The sequence below is a fragment of the Canis lupus genome, chromosome 35 (assembly GCF_003254725.2).
Source record: "Canis lupus dingo isolate Sandy chromosome 35, ASM325472v2, whole genome shotgun sequence".
In the NCBI taxonomy this organism is placed as follows: Eukaryota; Metazoa; Chordata; class Mammalia; order Carnivora; family Canidae; genus Canis; species Canis lupus.
This window is the reverse complement of record NC_064277.1, coordinates 3,462,803-3,481,467: the sequence shown is the minus strand read 5'-3', so window position 1 is coordinate 3,481,467 and position 18,665 is coordinate 3,462,803. Positions and strand designations below refer to the sequence as shown.

General features: G+C 37.4%; 1 protein-coding gene across 3 annotated transcripts in view; it reads right to left on the bottom strand.

Annotated features, from left to right (window-relative positions):
• The window catches only part of RIPK1 (receptor interacting serine/threonine kinase 1), a 40,313-nt gene that overhangs the window by 7,589 nt on the left and 14,059 nt on the right, over positions 1 to 18,665 (bottom strand). For all 3 annotated transcript variants that reach the window (XM_035710499.2, XM_035710498.2, XM_035710497.2), the window contains exons 4-7: positions 17,795 to 17,932; positions 16,050 to 16,278; positions 13,841 to 13,990; positions 3,388 to 3,464 (exon numbers count right to left, since the gene is read on the bottom strand). In XM_035710499.2, the coding sequence (XP_035566392.1) occupies positions 3,388 to 3,464; positions 13,841 to 13,990; positions 16,050 to 16,278; positions 17,795 to 17,932 (594 nt within the window). The remainder of the gene's footprint in view (positions 1 to 3,387; positions 3,465 to 13,840; positions 13,991 to 16,049; positions 16,279 to 17,794; positions 17,933 to 18,665) is intronic.

Below are 18,665 nucleotides of genomic sequence, written 5' to 3'. Positions count from 1 at the left end.
AGCATAAATGTACACTTTAGTAAACAGTAGAAAATAGTTCCAAAAAATTATTATAGAAAAATGAAATCTTTTCAAAAGGTAGAGATTTCATATAGCTCTTACAAGGAATAAATCTTTTTTCCCCAAATAGCCAAAACAATCCTGAAAAAGAAGAATAAATTTGGAGGGTTCACACTTCTTGATTTCAAAACTCACTACAAGATTACAGTAATCAAAACAGTGTGGTATTGCTCTAAGGACAGGCATAGACCAATGAAAGGTAGAGAATCCAGAAATAAACCCTTATATGGTGAACTGATTTTCAACAAGGGTGCCAAACCATGCAATGGGGGAACACTGGATACAAACCTAAAAGAATGAAGTTGGACCCTTACTTTTATTATATACAAAAATTAACTCACATGGACCCAAACACTGAAGCTGAAGTGCTCAAACCATATAAACATCAGAAGAAAACATAGGGGGAAAGATTCACGACATTCAATTTGATAGTAATTTCTTAGACATGACACCAATAACACAGGTAACAAAATAAAAATAAATAAATTGGAGTACATCTAAATTAAAGCCTCTGTGCATCAAAGGACGCTATTAAGAGAGTGAAAAGATAACCCAGAGAATAGGAAAAAAATACTGGCAAATCATATCTCTGATAAGAGATGACTATCCAGATTATATAAAGAATTTGCATAATTCAACGATAAGGCACAAACAACTCAATTCAAAAATGGCCAAAGGGCCATTTCTCTAAAGAAAATATACAAATGGTACATGAAAAAGTGCTCAACATCATTGGGAAAATATCCTTCAAAACCACCATGAGTTATACATTACTTCACACGACTTCACACTCTAGATGGCTATCATTTAAAAAACAAAACAAACAAAACCCTGAGAATGAAAAATGCTGGTGAGAATGTAGAGAAATTGGAACCCAGAAATGTAAAATGGTAGGACCCTTATGGAAAACAATTTGATGGTTCCTCAAAATTTAACATAGTATCATCATACAATGTAGCAATTACACTCGTGTATATACCCAAAAGAATTGAAAGGAGGAGCTCAAAAAAAATTGTACATCAATGTTCACAGATAAAAGGTGGAAACAACTCAGTATCCATCACAGTTGAATTAATAATCAAACTGTGATATACACAGAAAATGGAGAATTACTCAGCCTTAAAAAGGAACGAAGCTCTTAAAACATGTTAACATGGATGAACCTATAAAACATTATGCTGAGTGAAATATGGCAGACACAAAAAAATGAATATTGTTTGATCCCCACGTCTGCAAGGTACCTAAAGAGGCAAATTCATAGAAAGTGGAATTACACGTTACCAGGAACTGGGAAGAGGAATGGGGAACAGTTGTTTAATGGGCACAGAGTTTCTGTTTGGAATATTTAAAAATGGAAATGGACACTAAGTGATGTTTGTACAGCACTGTGAGTGTACTTAATGCTACTGAATTCTACACTGAAAGATGGGTAAGATGGTGGGGCAGCTGAGGGGTGCAGTTGCTTAAGCATAAGACTCCTGGTATTGGCTCAGGTCGTGATCTCTGGGTCATGAGATGGAGCCCAGTGTCAGGCTCTGCAGTCAGCCTGGAGTCGGCTTAAGACTCTCTCTCTCTCTCCCCCTTTCCCCCCTTCCCCCATGCACATATGCATGTACGCTCTCTCTCTAAAATAAATAAATCTTTTAAAAAAAAGAAAAGGTAAGATGGTAAATTTTATGTTATGTGTATTTTACCAAAATAAAAAAAAAGGAAAAAGAAACTCTTTTTTGCTATAAAAGTGATACCACTCATTATTGAAAATATAGAAAATGTACAGAATTATATTTAAAACCTACACATTCTGCCTTCACTCCAAGGACAAAATTAACATTTTGGTATTTCCTTTAAGTTTTTTTCTTAGTCACATTTGCATTTTGTTTTAATATGTAGTGCTTTTGTTAGTCTTCAGTTCAAAATTTTTCTAAATTCCATTGTGATTCCTTTTTAATCCACAGGCTATTTAAAAATATATTTCTTTACTAACCACATGAGAGTTTTAAATTTTAAGATTAATTTCTAGCATAACTGAAATGTAATCAGAGAAAATTCTTAATATGATTATAATCCTTTTAAAATTGGTTGAGAACTGTTTTATTTCCCAGGACACAGTCAATTTTAAAGTATGTCTGTATGTGCTTGAAAAGCCTATTGTAGTTATTAAATGCAGTGTTTTCTATATTTCCATTCAGTCAAATGTTAATCATGTTCTTCAAATTTCCTATATCCTTACTGATTTTTTTTGTCTATTTGTTCTGTCAGTTAAAGAGAAATTTGTATATTAAAATCTCCAACTATGATTCTGAATTTGTCTTTTGCTCCTTTGAGTTTTATCAAGTTTGGTTTTGATATTGAGACCATGTTATTAAGGGCATGCACATATTTAAAGCTGTTATTATCTTCCTGGTGAGTTGAACTTTTTATAGTTATGATATATTTCTGATTATTGTGACTTATCCCTAGTGACTCTCTTTCCTGACGTTCTTTTGATGCCCAAGCATGGTTTCCATTGGATACCTTTCCTTTTATAGTATAGGTATCCCTCAGAAGTCTGGTAATTCTCGCCTCTCCGGTTTTTATCTTCATTTTGAAATCTCCATATGCCTGCCTGTTTTATTGACTGTAGTTCTTCCCCTCATGAATCTAGCAGCATGTTGCTGTACTTGTGCCAGCAGCTTGTTTCCTAAGTGTGTGTGTAGGGAAGGTCTTTGTTTGTCTTGGCTACTTGGCTGGTAATAACCTTTGATATACTTCTAGTCCCCAGACCAAATTCACTGTTTCAGGTTGAGGAAGATGCTGCTCCCATGTGTTGCACAGCACAAGGGACTCAGAGGGAGGAGCCAACTTTTGTAACTGGCACAAGCATGGTTCCCAAGTGACAGTCTTACACCAATGCCCCAGCTGACTATGCTGTTTCTTCTACAAATGGACATAGACTTGTTCCTCCAGTACTCCTTCAGCATTATGTTTTGGGTTAGCATTTTCTTTTTCTGTTATAGGTCTTAGGAAATAAAATTCTGTTGGCTTCCAAGAATTCCTCAAAATGACTGATCCTCCTATGGTACTTTCCGTTCTACTCCAGTGAGGTTGTGCTTTTGTTTCCACATTGCTATATATATAATTTCTCTCATTTCATTAGTTTTGATGGAGGAATGGGTCCAGTGTGCCAACTTGATGGTTATCTGTATAGAATTGCTAATTTTGTTTCATGTGGTTACCAAGCTAGCTTACCTCAAATCTTAGTAACAAATTATATTGCTTTGGTTTTCAAAACTGGTAATACATATGCTTTGATATGTTAATGTTTTGAGTACCTGCTATGTTACCTACTTTTAAACTTGTCACATCTTCTTCTACATTTTCTTCTAATTGATCTTCATAAAAAGGCCTAAATTTTTCTTCAATGCCTATGTAAAAAAAAATAGTACTTTAAATTTCTTAGGTATTTTCTAAACTAAAATTTAAATAACCAGTAATCTATTATTTTTTAATTACTTACCTTAATCTGTGGACAAAGCAGTAAAATAAAAATTTTAATGCCAAATCACTGACTTATATGAAGAGACTAATAAGACTAATAACTAAGTAGACAGACGAAGGGACAAGGCAACACTGGAAACCAAGAAATATTGCCTAATAGCATGTTTCTCCAACTGCAGCACAAAGCCCAATTTATTATGAATTAATCTCCAACTGAATAGGGATGGACAACTCCTTGTTTTGGTCTCTCTGGTATCAAAATGATTATAGGCTAGAACACTCAGAATAGGGATTTGATATAAAGAGTTCAAAGCTGCTAGCCTTAAAAGAAAAAGGCAACTTCCACTTTCAAGAAGATGGAGTAGACATACCTTTCCTTATTTCTCCCTCTAAGCACAAGAACCCCTATAAAATCACACATAAAACAAACATAAAAAGAGCATGAAAGGAGGAAAGACAAAGGCAGACAAACTAGGGACTCTGGGATCTGAGGAGACATGGCGATGAGTTCACTAGTATTTCTTTTTGCCTCTTAGATCCCAGACTTGCACTTAAGGAAGCTGGCAACCGAACAACAACAACAAAATCCTAACAAAAGCCTGCTTTTTCTAGCCAAAGGACTAAGCAAAGGGTAGCCTAGCAAGACAAAAGACTTTTAGTCAATAACCACTCTCCAGCCAAACATCACAGAAAACACTGTGGCTCCACCCCCAACCTTACCAGCAAAGGCCAAGTAGGGAGCTAAGATTTCCAACCTCATGAGACAGGAACAGGGTACTTCAACACCCCCAGCACGGTGATGTCAGAGAGGGCCAATAGGAAGTCCTTTCCTCCTCCTGGTCCATTCCTAAACATGTGGCCTCCATGTGGGTGCTAGGGGCATGGGAAGAACCACTGCTGTGCCTTCCTTCCTGCCAGATGGTAATGAGCCTCTCTACTCTGTGGTTTCAATGGACTATGAAGGTAGACTAGACTTGCACTCTTACTTTGCAATAATAAGGTGCTCCTACCCATTCCAACGGAGAAGTGTCAGAAGCCTAGTGGGAGTCAGAACTTTCGCCTCCATTGCAGTGTCCATGGACTTCACTGGAACTTCCACCCTGACCAGGACAAACAAGGAACGCCCCCCCCTTCTCAGGTGTCCTAGACTCCCCTCTACCTGTCATGAACAAGGTGGCAGCTACTCTTCCACTGCCAAATCCATGTCAAAAAAAGGCCAGCTAATGTAGAAGGATTGAAGAATACCCCAAAACTCCTAGCATTGTAAAAAAATGTGCAAGTTTCAAGAGAAAAATCACTCACCAGACTAAGAACTGGAAGATTTAAAACTGAAAGAAAAAAGATAATTGATACCAGAGATATTAGAACTAGCTGTTTAAAGATTTTTAAACAGCCATGATACAAATGCTTCAATAAGCAATTACAAACAAGCTTAGAACAAATGAGAAAACAGAAAGCCTCAACAAAGAAACATAAGATAAAAAAGAAAGTTCAATAAAATTTTTGAACTGAAAAATATAATAAACCAAAGTAGATGAGTTCAACAGCAGAATAAAGGAGACATAGGAAAGTCAGTAGACTTAAAGATAGAATGATAGAAATAACCCAATCTGATCAAGAGAGAGAAAATAAACAAAAAAAATGTGTAGAGGGCAGCCCAGGTGGCTCAGAGGTTTAGCGCCGCCTACAGCCCGGGGCATGATCCTGGAGACCCGGGATGGAGTCCCACATCGGGCTCCCTGCATGGAGCCTGCTTCTCCCTCTGCCTGTGTCTCTGCCCCTCCCCCCTCTCGATTAAATAAATAAAACCTTTAAAAAAAAAAAAAAGAGTAGAGACTCAGGGACAAGTGAAACTATAACAAAAGATCTACTATTTCTGTTATCTCAGTCTCAGAGAGGAAAAAGAGAGCATGGATGAAAAAAGTACTCAAAGAGATAATGGCTGAAAGCTTCTCAAATGTGGCAAGGGACATACACCTACAGATTCAAAAATCAAAACAAAACTCAAATAGAATAAACCCAAATTCATACCAAGACAAATAATAAACCTCTGAAAGATAAAAAGTGAAAACAGCCAGAGAAAATGCCTTACCTATATGTTAAAAAAAAAAAAAAAGAATTTCTTAACTGAAACCATGGAGGCCAGAGTAAGTGGTACAGTATTTATTAAGTCTTGAAAGAAAAGAATTGTCAACCCAGAATCCTACACCCAGCAAAAAATATCTTTTACAAATGAAGGTATGACCAAGACATTCTCAAATGAAGAAAATTATGATAATCTGTTCCTAGCAGAGGCACCCTAAGAGAATGGCTAAAGGAAGTTCCTTAACAAGCAAGAATTGATAAAAGAAGATACCTTGGAACATCAGGAAGGAAGAAAGAATCCATGTGCTATAATTGAAAAATAAATATTTGTTCTCTTCCCCAGCTTCACTTAGTTCAAGACAGGGAGCTCCCCAGATCCCTGGGATCTCTCCTAAGCAATAAAAATATCTTTTGTAATGTTAATGAAATAGCTCCAGGCTAGAGGGATGAGGAGGAGAAGATAAATAGCTTCAGGATGAGGGATGGTCACCAGAAAGACCTAGCTATGATTACAGGGTTGGAGATTTCAGTACCACTCCCTGACCTCCAGAGAGAGGAGGGAGACTAGAGATTGAGTTCAATCCCCAGATTACCTAATGAAGCTTCCACGAAAACCTCTAAACAATGGGGTTTGGGGAGCTTCCAGGTTAGTGAATACATTAAATGAGTAAATTGTTGGAAAAGTAGCATGTCCAGAGAGGGTATGAGAGCTCTGTGGCACATCGCTCCCACCAATAACTTACTTAATGAATCTCTTCCTTTGGCTCCTCCAGAGTTGTCCTTTATAATAAACCAGTAAACATAAATAAAATAGTTTCCTGAGTTCTATGAGTTGTTCCACTGTATTACTGAACCTTAACAGCGTATTATGAGATCCTTCAAATTTGTATTTGGTGGGCCAGAAGTGTAAGCAGCCTGGGCACCCTATCTCCATCTCCATCTTTAAATTTCACAATTTAAAAACTCCCAAAACTCCATCTGGTGTCTAAAGTGGGAACAATTTTACAGCAGAGCTAAGCCCTTAAACCTGTGGAGTCTGACAATAACTCCAGGTAGTGTCAGAATTTAATTGAATTCTAGGACATCTAGTTGTGACACATTTGGTATCAGAAGTAGTTTCACAAAAAACACCCCACAACACAGTAATCAAAAATAAAGCTAAAGGGGTGCGGGTGGCTCAGCGGTTTAGCGCCACCTTTGGCCCAGATTGTGATCCTGGAGGCCCCGAATCTAGTCCCACATGGGGCTCCCTGCAGGGAGCCTGCTTCTCCCTCTGCCTGTGTCTCTGCCTCTCTCTCTCTCTCTCTCTCTCTCTCTCTGTGTGTCTCATGAATAAATAAATAAAATCTTAAATATATATATGTATATATATATAAAAATAAATAGGCTTTCTTTCTCCTTTTGAAAAGTTTTCTAAACTATGACAGGTGAAGCAAAACTGTAACAATGTCAATGTATTCTAAATACATGTAGAGGAAATATTTAAGGCAATTATACACAAAAGAAAGTAAAGGGAAGTAAACAAAGTAAAGTTTTTCTACTTCACTCAAACTGATACAATAACATCAGTATGCTGTGATAAATTGTGTACAAATAAAATAAAACCTAGAGCATCCACTGGACAAACTATCCTCAAAGATACTATCAATTAATTCAGGGGCCTGGGTAACTCAGTTGGTTAAGTATCCAATTCTTCATTTCAGCTCAGATCATGATCTCAGAGTTATAAGATCAAGCCCTATATTGAGCTCTGCACTGGGACATGAAGCCTGCCTCTCTTGCTGTGCTCCTCCTCTGCTCTTGCATGTGTGTACTCTCTATTAAAAAAAAGAAAGAGAAAGAAGAAAGAAAGAAAGAAAGAAAGAAAGAAAAGAAAGAAAGAAAAGAAAGAAAGAAAGAAAGAAAGAAAGAAAGAAAGAAAGAAAAGAAAAGAGAAAGAAGAAAGAAAGAAAGAAAGAAAGAAAGAAAGAAAGAAAGAAAGAAAGAAAGAAAGACTATCAATAAATTTAAATGGGATTCTAAAAATGTTCAAAAAAGAACAGGAAGGAAGCAAAAAGAAAATGGAGAAATAAAAAAAGGAAAGAGTAAACAAAAAAACAAAATAAAATGGCAAACGTGAGCTCCACCACATATCAAAAATTACACTAAATTAATATGGTCTAAACACAAATCAAAAGACGCATATTGGCAAAACAGATTAAGGAAACATGACCCAAGTATATACCGCCACAAGAAACTCACTTCACACATAATGATTTTAGGCATTTTAAAGTAAAAAGATGGGGAAAGATAAATCATATAAACATTGATAAAAAGAAAGAAGGTGCCTATCTTAATATTCAATAAAATAAACTTCAGAGCAGATTACTGGAGACAAAAAGGGATATTTACCTAATGATAAAAGGATCAATCCATCAAGACAGCAATCCTAAATATATACGCACCAAACAAGAGATGTAAAATCTATAAAGCAAAAGATAAAACTAAAAGCAGAAATAGACAAATCCACAATCACAGTGGGAGACTTGAACATCTCTTTCTCAACAACTGAAAGAACTAGACAGAAAATCAGCCAAGACATAAAAGAATTCAACATTATCTACAGATCTAATTGAGATTTACGCAACACTCTACCCAACAAGAGCAGAATAATCCATTCCTAAGTGTCCACAGAACATATCCCAAAATACACCATATCCTGAGCCATAAAACCAACCTCAATAAATTTGACAGAAGTTAAACATACAGAATGTGTTCTCTTACTACAATGAAACCAAGCCAGAAACCAATAACAGAAAGAAAGCAGGAAAACTCCAAACTCCTGGAAACTAAACAACATGCTTCTAAATAATGCATAGATCAAAGAGAAAATCTCAAAGAAAACTTAAAAATGCAATTAAGTAAATGAGAATAAAAAACAATCTATCAAAATCTGTGGGACATAACTAAAGCAGTGCTGAGAAGGAAATTTATGGCATTACATACACATTAGAAAACAGATAAGGTCTCAAATCCAAATCAATAATCTAAATTCCCACCTCAAGAACTTAAAAAAAGAAGAACAAAGAAAACAAAAAGTAGAAGAAAGGAAATGAACAGGAATCTATGAAATGAAAAACATAAAAAAAAAATAGAGAACATCAATGAAACAAAAAGCTGGTTATTTGAAAAACATCAATAAATTGATAAACCTCTAGGAAGACTACTAACAAAGGAAAACAGAAGACATAAATAACCAGTATCAGGAATGAAACAAAGGACATTAATACAAACACTGCAGATAGCTAAACAATAATAAGAGATACTACAAACAACTTTACACATATAAATGTGACAACTTAAATGAAATACATCATTTCCTCAAAAAATACAAACTACCACAACCAGAACTAATAAACGATTTCATATATTACTCTGATATAAAACAGACTACTCTGATATACAGATTATCTTGATAGCTCCTATAATATTAAAGAAATCAATTTCACAATTTAAAAACTCCCAAAAAAGAAATTTCCAGGCCAAGATGGTTTCTTGAGAAAATTCTAAAAACCTTTTAAATAATTAACATCAATTACATGCATTCTCCTCCAAAAAATAGGAGGGAAAACTCCTCTATTTTATGAAGCCAATATTGATCCTGATATCAAAACCAGACACAGATAATACAAAAGCAAAAAGCCATAGACCAATATCCTAGTGAATATACTTGCAAAAGTCTTAACAAAATATTAGCAAATGGAATTTAACAACATATAAAAAGAATTATACACCATTACCAAATAGGTTTTATTATTATTTTATTCCTGGGATGCAAGGCTAGTTTGGTATTCAAAAATTAATCAATGCAATTCACCATATTAACAGTGAAAAGAAGGGAAATCACATGATCATATCAATCACTGCAGAAAAAACATTTGACAAAATTCAAAGCCCATTCAAGAGAAATTCTCAGAAAAATAAGGATAAGTATGGTGAACTTCATTCAGTGATAAAGAGTATCTACAAAATACCTACAGCTAACATACTTCATAGTGAAAGTCTGAATGCTTTCCCCTAATATTGAGAAAAGGTGAGGGTGTCTGTTCTCACTGTTCTTATTTAAGATAATGCTAGAAATTCTAGCCAATGTGATAAAGTAAAAAAAGGAAATAAATGTCATACAGATCAGAAAGGAAGAAATAAAACTGTCCCTATTTGGAGATGACATGAAAATCTAAAAAAAGATCTCCTAAAATACTTCTAGAACTAATAAGTGAGTTCAATAAGGTAATAAGATACAAGATTAACATACAAAAAAATCAACTGTATTTCATATTCTAGCAATAAACAAATGGACACCAAATTTAAAATACAAACTATTTACAGTTGCTCAAAAAGAAATATATAGGACTTGTATGCTGAAAACTATACAACACTGATAAAGCAAAGATACAAACAAATGAAGAGACACATTGTGTTCATGGATTAGAATACTCAGTATTGTAAAGATATCAATTCTCCCCAAATAGATATACCGATTTACACAATTTCTATCAAAATCCAGGTAAGATTTTTTATTTGGTAGATATAGACAAGATTTTTCTAAATTTTATATGGAAAGACAAAGGAACGAGACTAGCTAAAATAATTTTTTAAATAAAGGAAAAAATGGAAGGAATCAGCCTACTCAGTAAGACATATCACTGTAGGTATTGGCAGAGGGCTAGATGCACAGCTCAATGGACCAGAATAGAGAACCCAGAAATAAACCCATACAAATATCCCCAACTGATTTCTGCCAAAGAAGAAAAAGCTATTCAATGGAGGAAAGACAGACTTTCAACAAATGGTACTGGAACAAGTGGATATGCATAGGCAAAATATGAACTTCAATCTAAACCACATACCTTATACAAAAATTTACTCAAAATAGATTGTGGTACTTTTCCAACAAAATATAAATTGAATGACTTGCAAGAAAGAATCAAATATTTAGTTTTGTGCTATTGTTCTTTGGTTAGCAATCAAAAATTTTCCTTGACAGTTATAGAAAAAAAAAATACTTAAAATAGACTTAAATGTAAAATTGTAAGAATTTTAGAACAGAACATATAGAAAATCTTTGAAATCCAACCCTGGCAGTGTTCTTAGGCTTGACAACAAAAGTACAATCCATAAAAGGAAAAATTCATAATCTAGAATTCATCAAAAACTTTTACTCTGTGAAAGATGCTGCTTAAGAGGATTAAAAAAAACCCACTATGTTTTGGAGAAAATATTTGCAAACTACAAATCCAATGAAGGAATACTACATAGACGATATAAAGAACATTCAAAATTCAACAGCAAAAAAAACAAGCAATCTAATTAGAAAACAGGCAAAAGACCTAAAGCAACATTTCACCAAAATCGACAGATAGCAAATAAGCATAAAAAAGGATATATTCAATATCATTAGTCATTAGAGAAATACAAATTAAAACCACAGTGAGGTATCACTACCTACCTATCAGAATGGCTAAAATGACATGGTGACAACACTACAAATGCTAACAAAGATGCAGAGAAACTGGATCACTGGTGGTTCACATTGCTAGCGAGAACATAAAATGGTACAACCACTCTGGAAAACAGTGGCAAAAAAATCCACAAAAAAACAACCATGAAACTACTGTATAACCTAGCTATCTCACTCCTGGTTATTTATTCTAGAGAAATAAAGACGTATTCACACAAAAACCTGTCACATGAATACTTACAGTAGTGTTAGTTATAATAGCCAAAAATGGAGAACGAACCATATTTCTTTTGAGGAAAGAATAAACAAACTGTGGTACATCCACACCATGGAATACTACTCAGCAATAAAAAGAACAAATCGTTGGTATACACAATAGCCTGGATGAATCATGCTGAATGGCAAAAAGCCAAACCCAAAGCATTCCCAAAAAGTATTTTATGATTCTATTTTTTTTTAAGATTTTATTTATTTATTCATGAGAGACACAGAGAGAGAGAGGCAGAGACACAGGCAGAGGGAGAAGCAGGCTCCATGTGGGGAGCCTGATGTGGGACTCGTTCCCAGGACTCCGGGATCATGCCCTGAGCCAAAGGCAGATGTTCAACTGCTGAGCCACCCAGGGGTCCCTATGATTCTACTTATGTAGTATTTGTGAAGTGACAAAAAATGACAGAAACGGAGAACAGATTAGAGATCAACAGAGGTGAAGGAGGAGGGTGGCGTTGGGGAGGAAAGTGGGTGTGGGTACAAGAAGGCAACATAAGGCACCCTTCTGGTGATGGAGATGACCTGCATCTGACTGTATCAAGGTCAACATCCTAGTTGTAAAACCATACTGTAGTTTGGCCAGATGCTATCACTGGGGTAAACTAGGTAAAAGGTATATGGGATATTTCTGTGTTATTTCTTTTCTTTTCCCTATTTTTTTTAGAAAGATTTTTTAGTAACCTGTACATCCAGCCTGGGGCTCGAACTTACAACCCCCGAGATCAAGAGTTGCATACTCTATTGACTGAGCCAGCCAGGTGCCCCTGTTTTTCTTACAACCACAGGTACATCTACAATTATCTCAAAATAGGAACTTTAATTTTAAAAAAGTGAAAAAGGCATGAAAGAAAAGAAGAGACCAGGTCAGGAGAGGATTCAGGCTGACTAGGAAAATAGGAAAACAAGCAAGTAAATCAAAGTACCCTTCTAATCCTTGGTTCTAGTGGTGGGTGGGGCTTTATTCTGTTTTCTCATGGCAGAAATAGGCTCCTAAGTGACTTCCTACTATTTATTTCTTGCTTACCTGATTTTCTTTCCTCTGCCTCTAGAATCTTAGCAAGGTCCTAGGTAACCTAGTGGAATGGGAAGACATGCAAGGATGTGACAAACATTCATGTCCCCTTTCCTCGCCCTCTATTAAAGGCCTAATTTTTTTAAAGATTTTATTTATTTATTCATGAGAGACAGAGAGAGAGAGAGAGAGAGAGAGGCACAGACACAAGCAGAGGGAGAAGCAGGCTCCATGCAGGGAGCCCGACGTGGGACTTGATCCCGGGTCTCCAGGATCACACCCTGGGCCGAAGGCTGCGCTAAACGGCTGAGCCACCCGGGCTGCCCTACAGGCCTAATCTAAATGACAATATACATTTCCAAAGAAGTCTGCATCCCAAGGGGAAGGAGAAGAAATAAAAGATGCTAATAAAAAAGGACCAGTGGAAGCTACCAAAGTATCCATCAACAGATGAATGAATAAAGAAAATGCGGCGTGTGTGTATACATACACACACACACACACACACACACACACCCCTTCTCTCTCCCTCTGCCTGTGTTTCTGCCTCTCTCTCTGTCATGAATAAATGAATAAAATCTTACAAAAAAAAAAAAAAAAGGAAGGAACTTCTGACACACACCACAGCACAGAGCAACCCTAGACATTATCCTGAGTGAAACAAGCCAGGCACGAAAAGACAAAAACTGTATGACTCCACGAGGTGCCTAGAATCGTGCCTATTGATGTAATGATAGAAATAATAGAATAAATTCATAGGGATGAAAAGTCAGAAGGGTGGCTGCCAGGGCTGGGGGAAGGGGGATGGGGAGTTGGTGCGTTTTAATGGATACGAAGTTTCAGTTTGGGAAGATGAAGAGGTTTTAGAGATGGCTGGTGGTGCTGGATGCACAACACTGTGAACGTACTCAACGCCGCTGAACTGTACACTTAAATAAGGTTAAAATGGTAACTGATGCATTATGCATATTTTAACACAATTTTTATTTATTTATTTTTAAAGATTTTTTTTATTTATTCATGAGACACACACAAAGAGAGAAAGAGAGGCAGAGATACAGGCAGAGAAGCAGGCTCTATGCAGGGAGCCAGACGTGGGACTTGATCCTGGGTCTCCAGGATCATGCCTTGGACTGAAGGTAGCGCTAAACCGCTGAGCCACCAGGGCTGCCCTTAACACAATTTTTAAAAAGTTAATTATGCAGAAAAAAAAAAAAAAAAAAGAAAGAAAGAAAAAAGAAAGAAGAGGGCCTCATATAACTTCACATTTTTAAGAGGGATGGTATCTTTTCATCGAACAAAATGTGTGAAATCTAGAAAGTCTATTTGAAATCACAAGTAGAACTCAGGTTTCTGAACACTTCAACTTCCTGACAACATCTTACCAGGAAAGTCACCTCACTGGCAATGTACACAGTCACAGAAGATGCTCTTACCAGCAAATGTTGGCCGAATTTCGGGTTTTGCCTCCCAGCATTGCTTCATGATGCTGATAATCTCCTCTGGGCAGTACTCAATGATGTCCTCCACATCTGGCCTGTTCCCAGATTTAATGCACAGTATCAGCTGCTGTTCACAGATAGCATCTATAAGGCAAAGAATTTACGTTGATTTTTTCCTCAGGTCCTGCGTGTCTTAGGCAGGAAGGCAGCAGAACTTGGACAATCCTGCTGATCTCCTCTACCTAGGGTATGCTTTTAGGACGGGCGCCTCATCTGTTAGGGGCAGAAGGACCCTCTGACAAGGCACTGACATATTCTACTGCCCAGATGATCAAACGACATTTTAACCTCTGCAGAAGAAAGAAAGAATTCACAACAAAGTGGCCTCCTGGTAGAATAGAATATACAAATAAAAACAATGGCAGACTCCAGACTTTAATACAAAGGCGAACATGGAACAGCTTTTACCCGTAAAGAACTAAGTTTATTGAGAGGGACTTAAAATACAGATTGGTAATGGTTATTCAAAAATTAAGTACAAAGGTTTCTGCTAACACAACCATGATGAGAAGGTCAGAGAAGGCTTTGCTGCATCAAAAAAAAAAACTAGAAGGATTTATCGATAAATCAGGAAGGAGGACTCAGAGAACAGGATTCCAGGATAGGGGGGCAGGATATGAATAGCTTGGAAGTCTCCAAAATCGTGATGTATCCTAGAAATTATGCGTAGTTCTCAATAACTGGGCATATTGACTAAAGAAAGAGAGGTAAGGAATAAGGCTAGAGAAAGATGGAAAAGCCAGAGAGGGCCTTGTATTCCATGCTGAAGAATTTGAACTCTATACTGGAGGCCCAGGGAGCCTTGGAAAGATTATAAATAGATGAATCAGATGGTCATACTTGTCTATTAGGATGACCAGCCTGGCTGCAGGGTGAATGGGGAAATGAGCAGCCCTCAGTAGAAATACGGATGGTCTGAACTAGAGAGTCTGGTGGGGACAGAAGTGGGGGGATTCAAGATGGATCTTGAATCATATATATACCTTGAATTCATAGGTTTTGAATGGACAAAGCTGAGACCGGAATGCCTACAGTTTCTGGTTGGGCAACTGGTAAGTGGATGCTGATGCCATTTTCTGAACATGAGCAAAGCTGAGTGGACTACAAGGAGCACATGTAGAAGATGAATTTATTTGGGGGGATGTTGCTTTGGGGATCCTCTGGCATGTGTAATGGATCTAACAGATAAATGGATATCCAGGCCAGGGATAGAGATAAGAGATTTGAGAGGCCCTGGCAATGGGTGATCGATCATTAAACTGGGGGAGCTGATAATCACCCAAGAAAATAGAAATGGAAAATGTCCATTAATTTAGACATTTAACAAACTGAAGATGTGTGTATATATATATATGTATATATATACTTTTGTATCCATTCTCCTCCATGAACATGTATCTGTTCTCATCTTTTTTTTAAAAAAAAAAAATATTTTATTTATTTATTCATTCATTCGAGACACACAGAGAGAGAGAAAGAGAGAGAGAGAGACACAGGCAGAGGGAGAAGCAGGCTCCACGCAAGGAGCCCCATGTGGGACTCGATCCCAGGTCTCCAGGATCAGGCCCTGGGCCAAAGGTGGTGCTAAACCGCTGAGCCACCCGGGCTGCCCTGTTCTCATCTTTTTATTCTTGTATCTTGTATCTCCATGTATCTGTTCTCATCTTTTTATTCTTAATTCTGATTAAAGTACCCCTAGTAAGTACTAAAAAGAAAATTCTCAAGTGAAAGAGCAAGTGAATAATGAATCAAAGTATGAAGTATATGCCTCATAAGCAGAAGGAAGTAAGTTTTCCTGTCCAGGAAGAATCCTGGAATTTTACAGCACCTCCCAAATACAGACACATCATCATGGCTCCTATGTGTCCTGTGATCCCTGATTCCTAAACCGAGATTACTCATGCATTCAACATAATGGTACTGCACACCTACTGTGTTCCAGGCACTGTGAGATGAATACTGGGGAAATAGTGCTGAATAAATCAGATATGGTCCTAGCCCTCGTGTAGCTTGTGGTCTCGTGGGTAAGAAAGACCTTAAAACAACAAACAGTTGGAAATCCTAACTGCCTTCATTGAAGGCCAATATTTCACTCAGCAGTTTTGATTAATAGCCAGATCCCACTCCTCTATAAATGTCTTACTTTCATATGGCTCCTTATTAGCAAATATCGCCCAAAGTACTATGCCAAAGCTGTACACATCTGACTTCTCCGAGGGCTTGGCGTTGATGTCATTCAGATGCTCTGGGGCCATATAGCAGAGGGTTCCACCATTTTTCTTAGAGACACTATTCAATTTCCTCTGCTCATTAATTTCCTCTTTAGTCAGTTTACTCCACGTCTTAAAGGAAGCAACGCCAAGATCAGCTATCTGCAAGAGATCAAATCAACGTGATTGTTCTATGAGAGCCAGAGGCAAATTAGACTTGTCTTTAAATGTTGGGCTTAACTAATAGATGCAAGGTATAGTGAATTTCCAGAAATTTCCACTAGATAGATTTAAAACAGCTACTTCTGAACAAGTTCATAGAAACTTTGTTTCCTCAGCTATCTGGAAAATGTCCCTAAGATGTGTCCATGTGAAATTCTGGTATTTGAATTCTTATGCAATAAAACCATGTAATTTGCTAGGGGAAGGGGAGGGAAAAGAAAAGCAGAAGTCATTTCTGACATGAACTACAGCAGAACGTGTTTATTCTAATTCCTCATTTACTCTGCATACTTTTTTTTCAACTATTTCTGGGGCTAGGAAGAAAAGGGGTCTTCTCAGCAGATGTGTATAGCACATGGGGACTAGATACCGCACCTTCAATTTTCCCAAATGGTGTCCCGAAGCCCATGGATGCGAGATTCTAAGAACTCCAAAGTCCTGAGGATACAGACTGCTGTGCTACTTGTTTTGAGTTGGTAGCCTGAACCTGAGAGAAGATGGGATAGGAAGAAGGAGAAAAACCAACAAGGAAACCAAAAGAAAAATACAAAGGTCAGACACAGAACAAAGAGAGAGGTGGCAGGGCAATGATAGAACAGGGAAGGATAGAACAATACAGTTAAGAAGAAATCAGAGGGAACAGTTTCACTTTTGCCTCTAGGAATCCAAGCATTTGGGTAGATCATGTGGTGATCTAAAATCCCCCGATTTTAACCTAAGAGATACATAAGAAATAAGTGATTTAATGTTAAAGAGGGAAACTTCCTTTTAAAGTTATAGGAATAAGAATCTGTCCAAGACTAGAAGGAAGCATTAGAAGCAGAATCTCATAGTGGAGGGACTCTGAGTCAGCAGCTCCTGCGCTCCCCACCATTGCTGCTTCCCCTTTCAGATTCTCGTGCTTGGATTCCTGCTGCCAAAACCAATTAGATGTGATGTTCCACCTACTTAAATCTGCTCTTGGGTGAACAAAAGGAAAATCCCCTCCCCTTGTTCCCTTTACTACAATGGAATAAATTATAGTTAAAAAAAAAACTGATAAAAAACGTAGATAACATTAATAAAAAAATAAATAATATGAACTCCATCGAGTCCGTATCTTTCTTGTGAATCCTTGGCACCACCGTTCACCAGTTCTAAGCTGAGCGAGGTCTTCCTTTAGTGTTTATCACATACAAAAATGGGTTTATAGCAGAGAATTAAAACTAAAACCCCCCTGGGGCACCTGAGTAGCTTAGTCGGTTAAGCATCTGCCTTTTGGCTCAGGTTATGATCCCAGGACCATCTCAGGTTAAACCCTGCATCAGGCTCCCTGCTCAGGGCGGGAATCTGCTCTTTGCTGCTATCTCTGTTGCTATCTTTGTCTCTGTCTCTCTCTCTTTCACAAATAAACAAAATCTTTAAGAAAAAAACAAAACCACCCCAATCTTCTAGAAACTTTCAGATTCTGATTTACCTTAATGTGAAAGTCATCATCGACAAGGATGTTTTCAGGCTTTAGGTCCTTGTGTATTACGCCTTCTCCATGGAGGTAGCACATCCCTTCAATGGTCTCCATAATTATCCTTCCTTTTACAGAAAGGGGGATACTGACCTAAAACAAGGGACATTAAGTCTATGACATGGAAAGGTAAGTCAAACAGGCCAAAGCAACTGTTTTATTCAAGGTTGTGGGGTCTGAACCTGTGGATATCCAGATCCTCCTCGACATACAATGGAGTTGTGTTATGTCCTAATAAACACATCACAAGTTGACAGTATTATGAGTTGAAAATGTGTTTAATACACCTAACCTACCAAACGCCATAGCTTAGCCCAACCTACCTTTAATCTGCTTAGAGCGCTTACATTAGCCTTAGTTGGGCAAAATCATCTAACACAAAGCCTATTTTATAATAAAATGTTGAATATCTCAAGTAACTGACTGATAGTGAACAGCAAGTGAAAAACAGAATGGCTGTGTAACAGAATGGTCGCGAGCATGTTGGCTGTCTACCTTGTGATCACACAGCTGGCCGGGAGCTGTGGTTCCGCTCAGCGGCTGCTGCCCCAGTATCATGAGAGAGGACTATAATGCATATCATTAGCCCAGGAAGAGACCCAAATTCAAAATTCAAAGAATGGTTTCCACTGAATGCCCATGGCTTTTGACCATTGTAAAGTGAAAAAGTCGTAAGTCGAACCATAAGTTGGGGACCATCTGTAGTCACCAGGATTCCTTCTACTATGCTTTGCAGCACAGCTATCATTTTAAAAGAAGCCTCCTTTTAAAGAAAGATTTCATCCCATGTGCTAAGGGTATTACTATTGTGTTCTGTCCTGTAAAA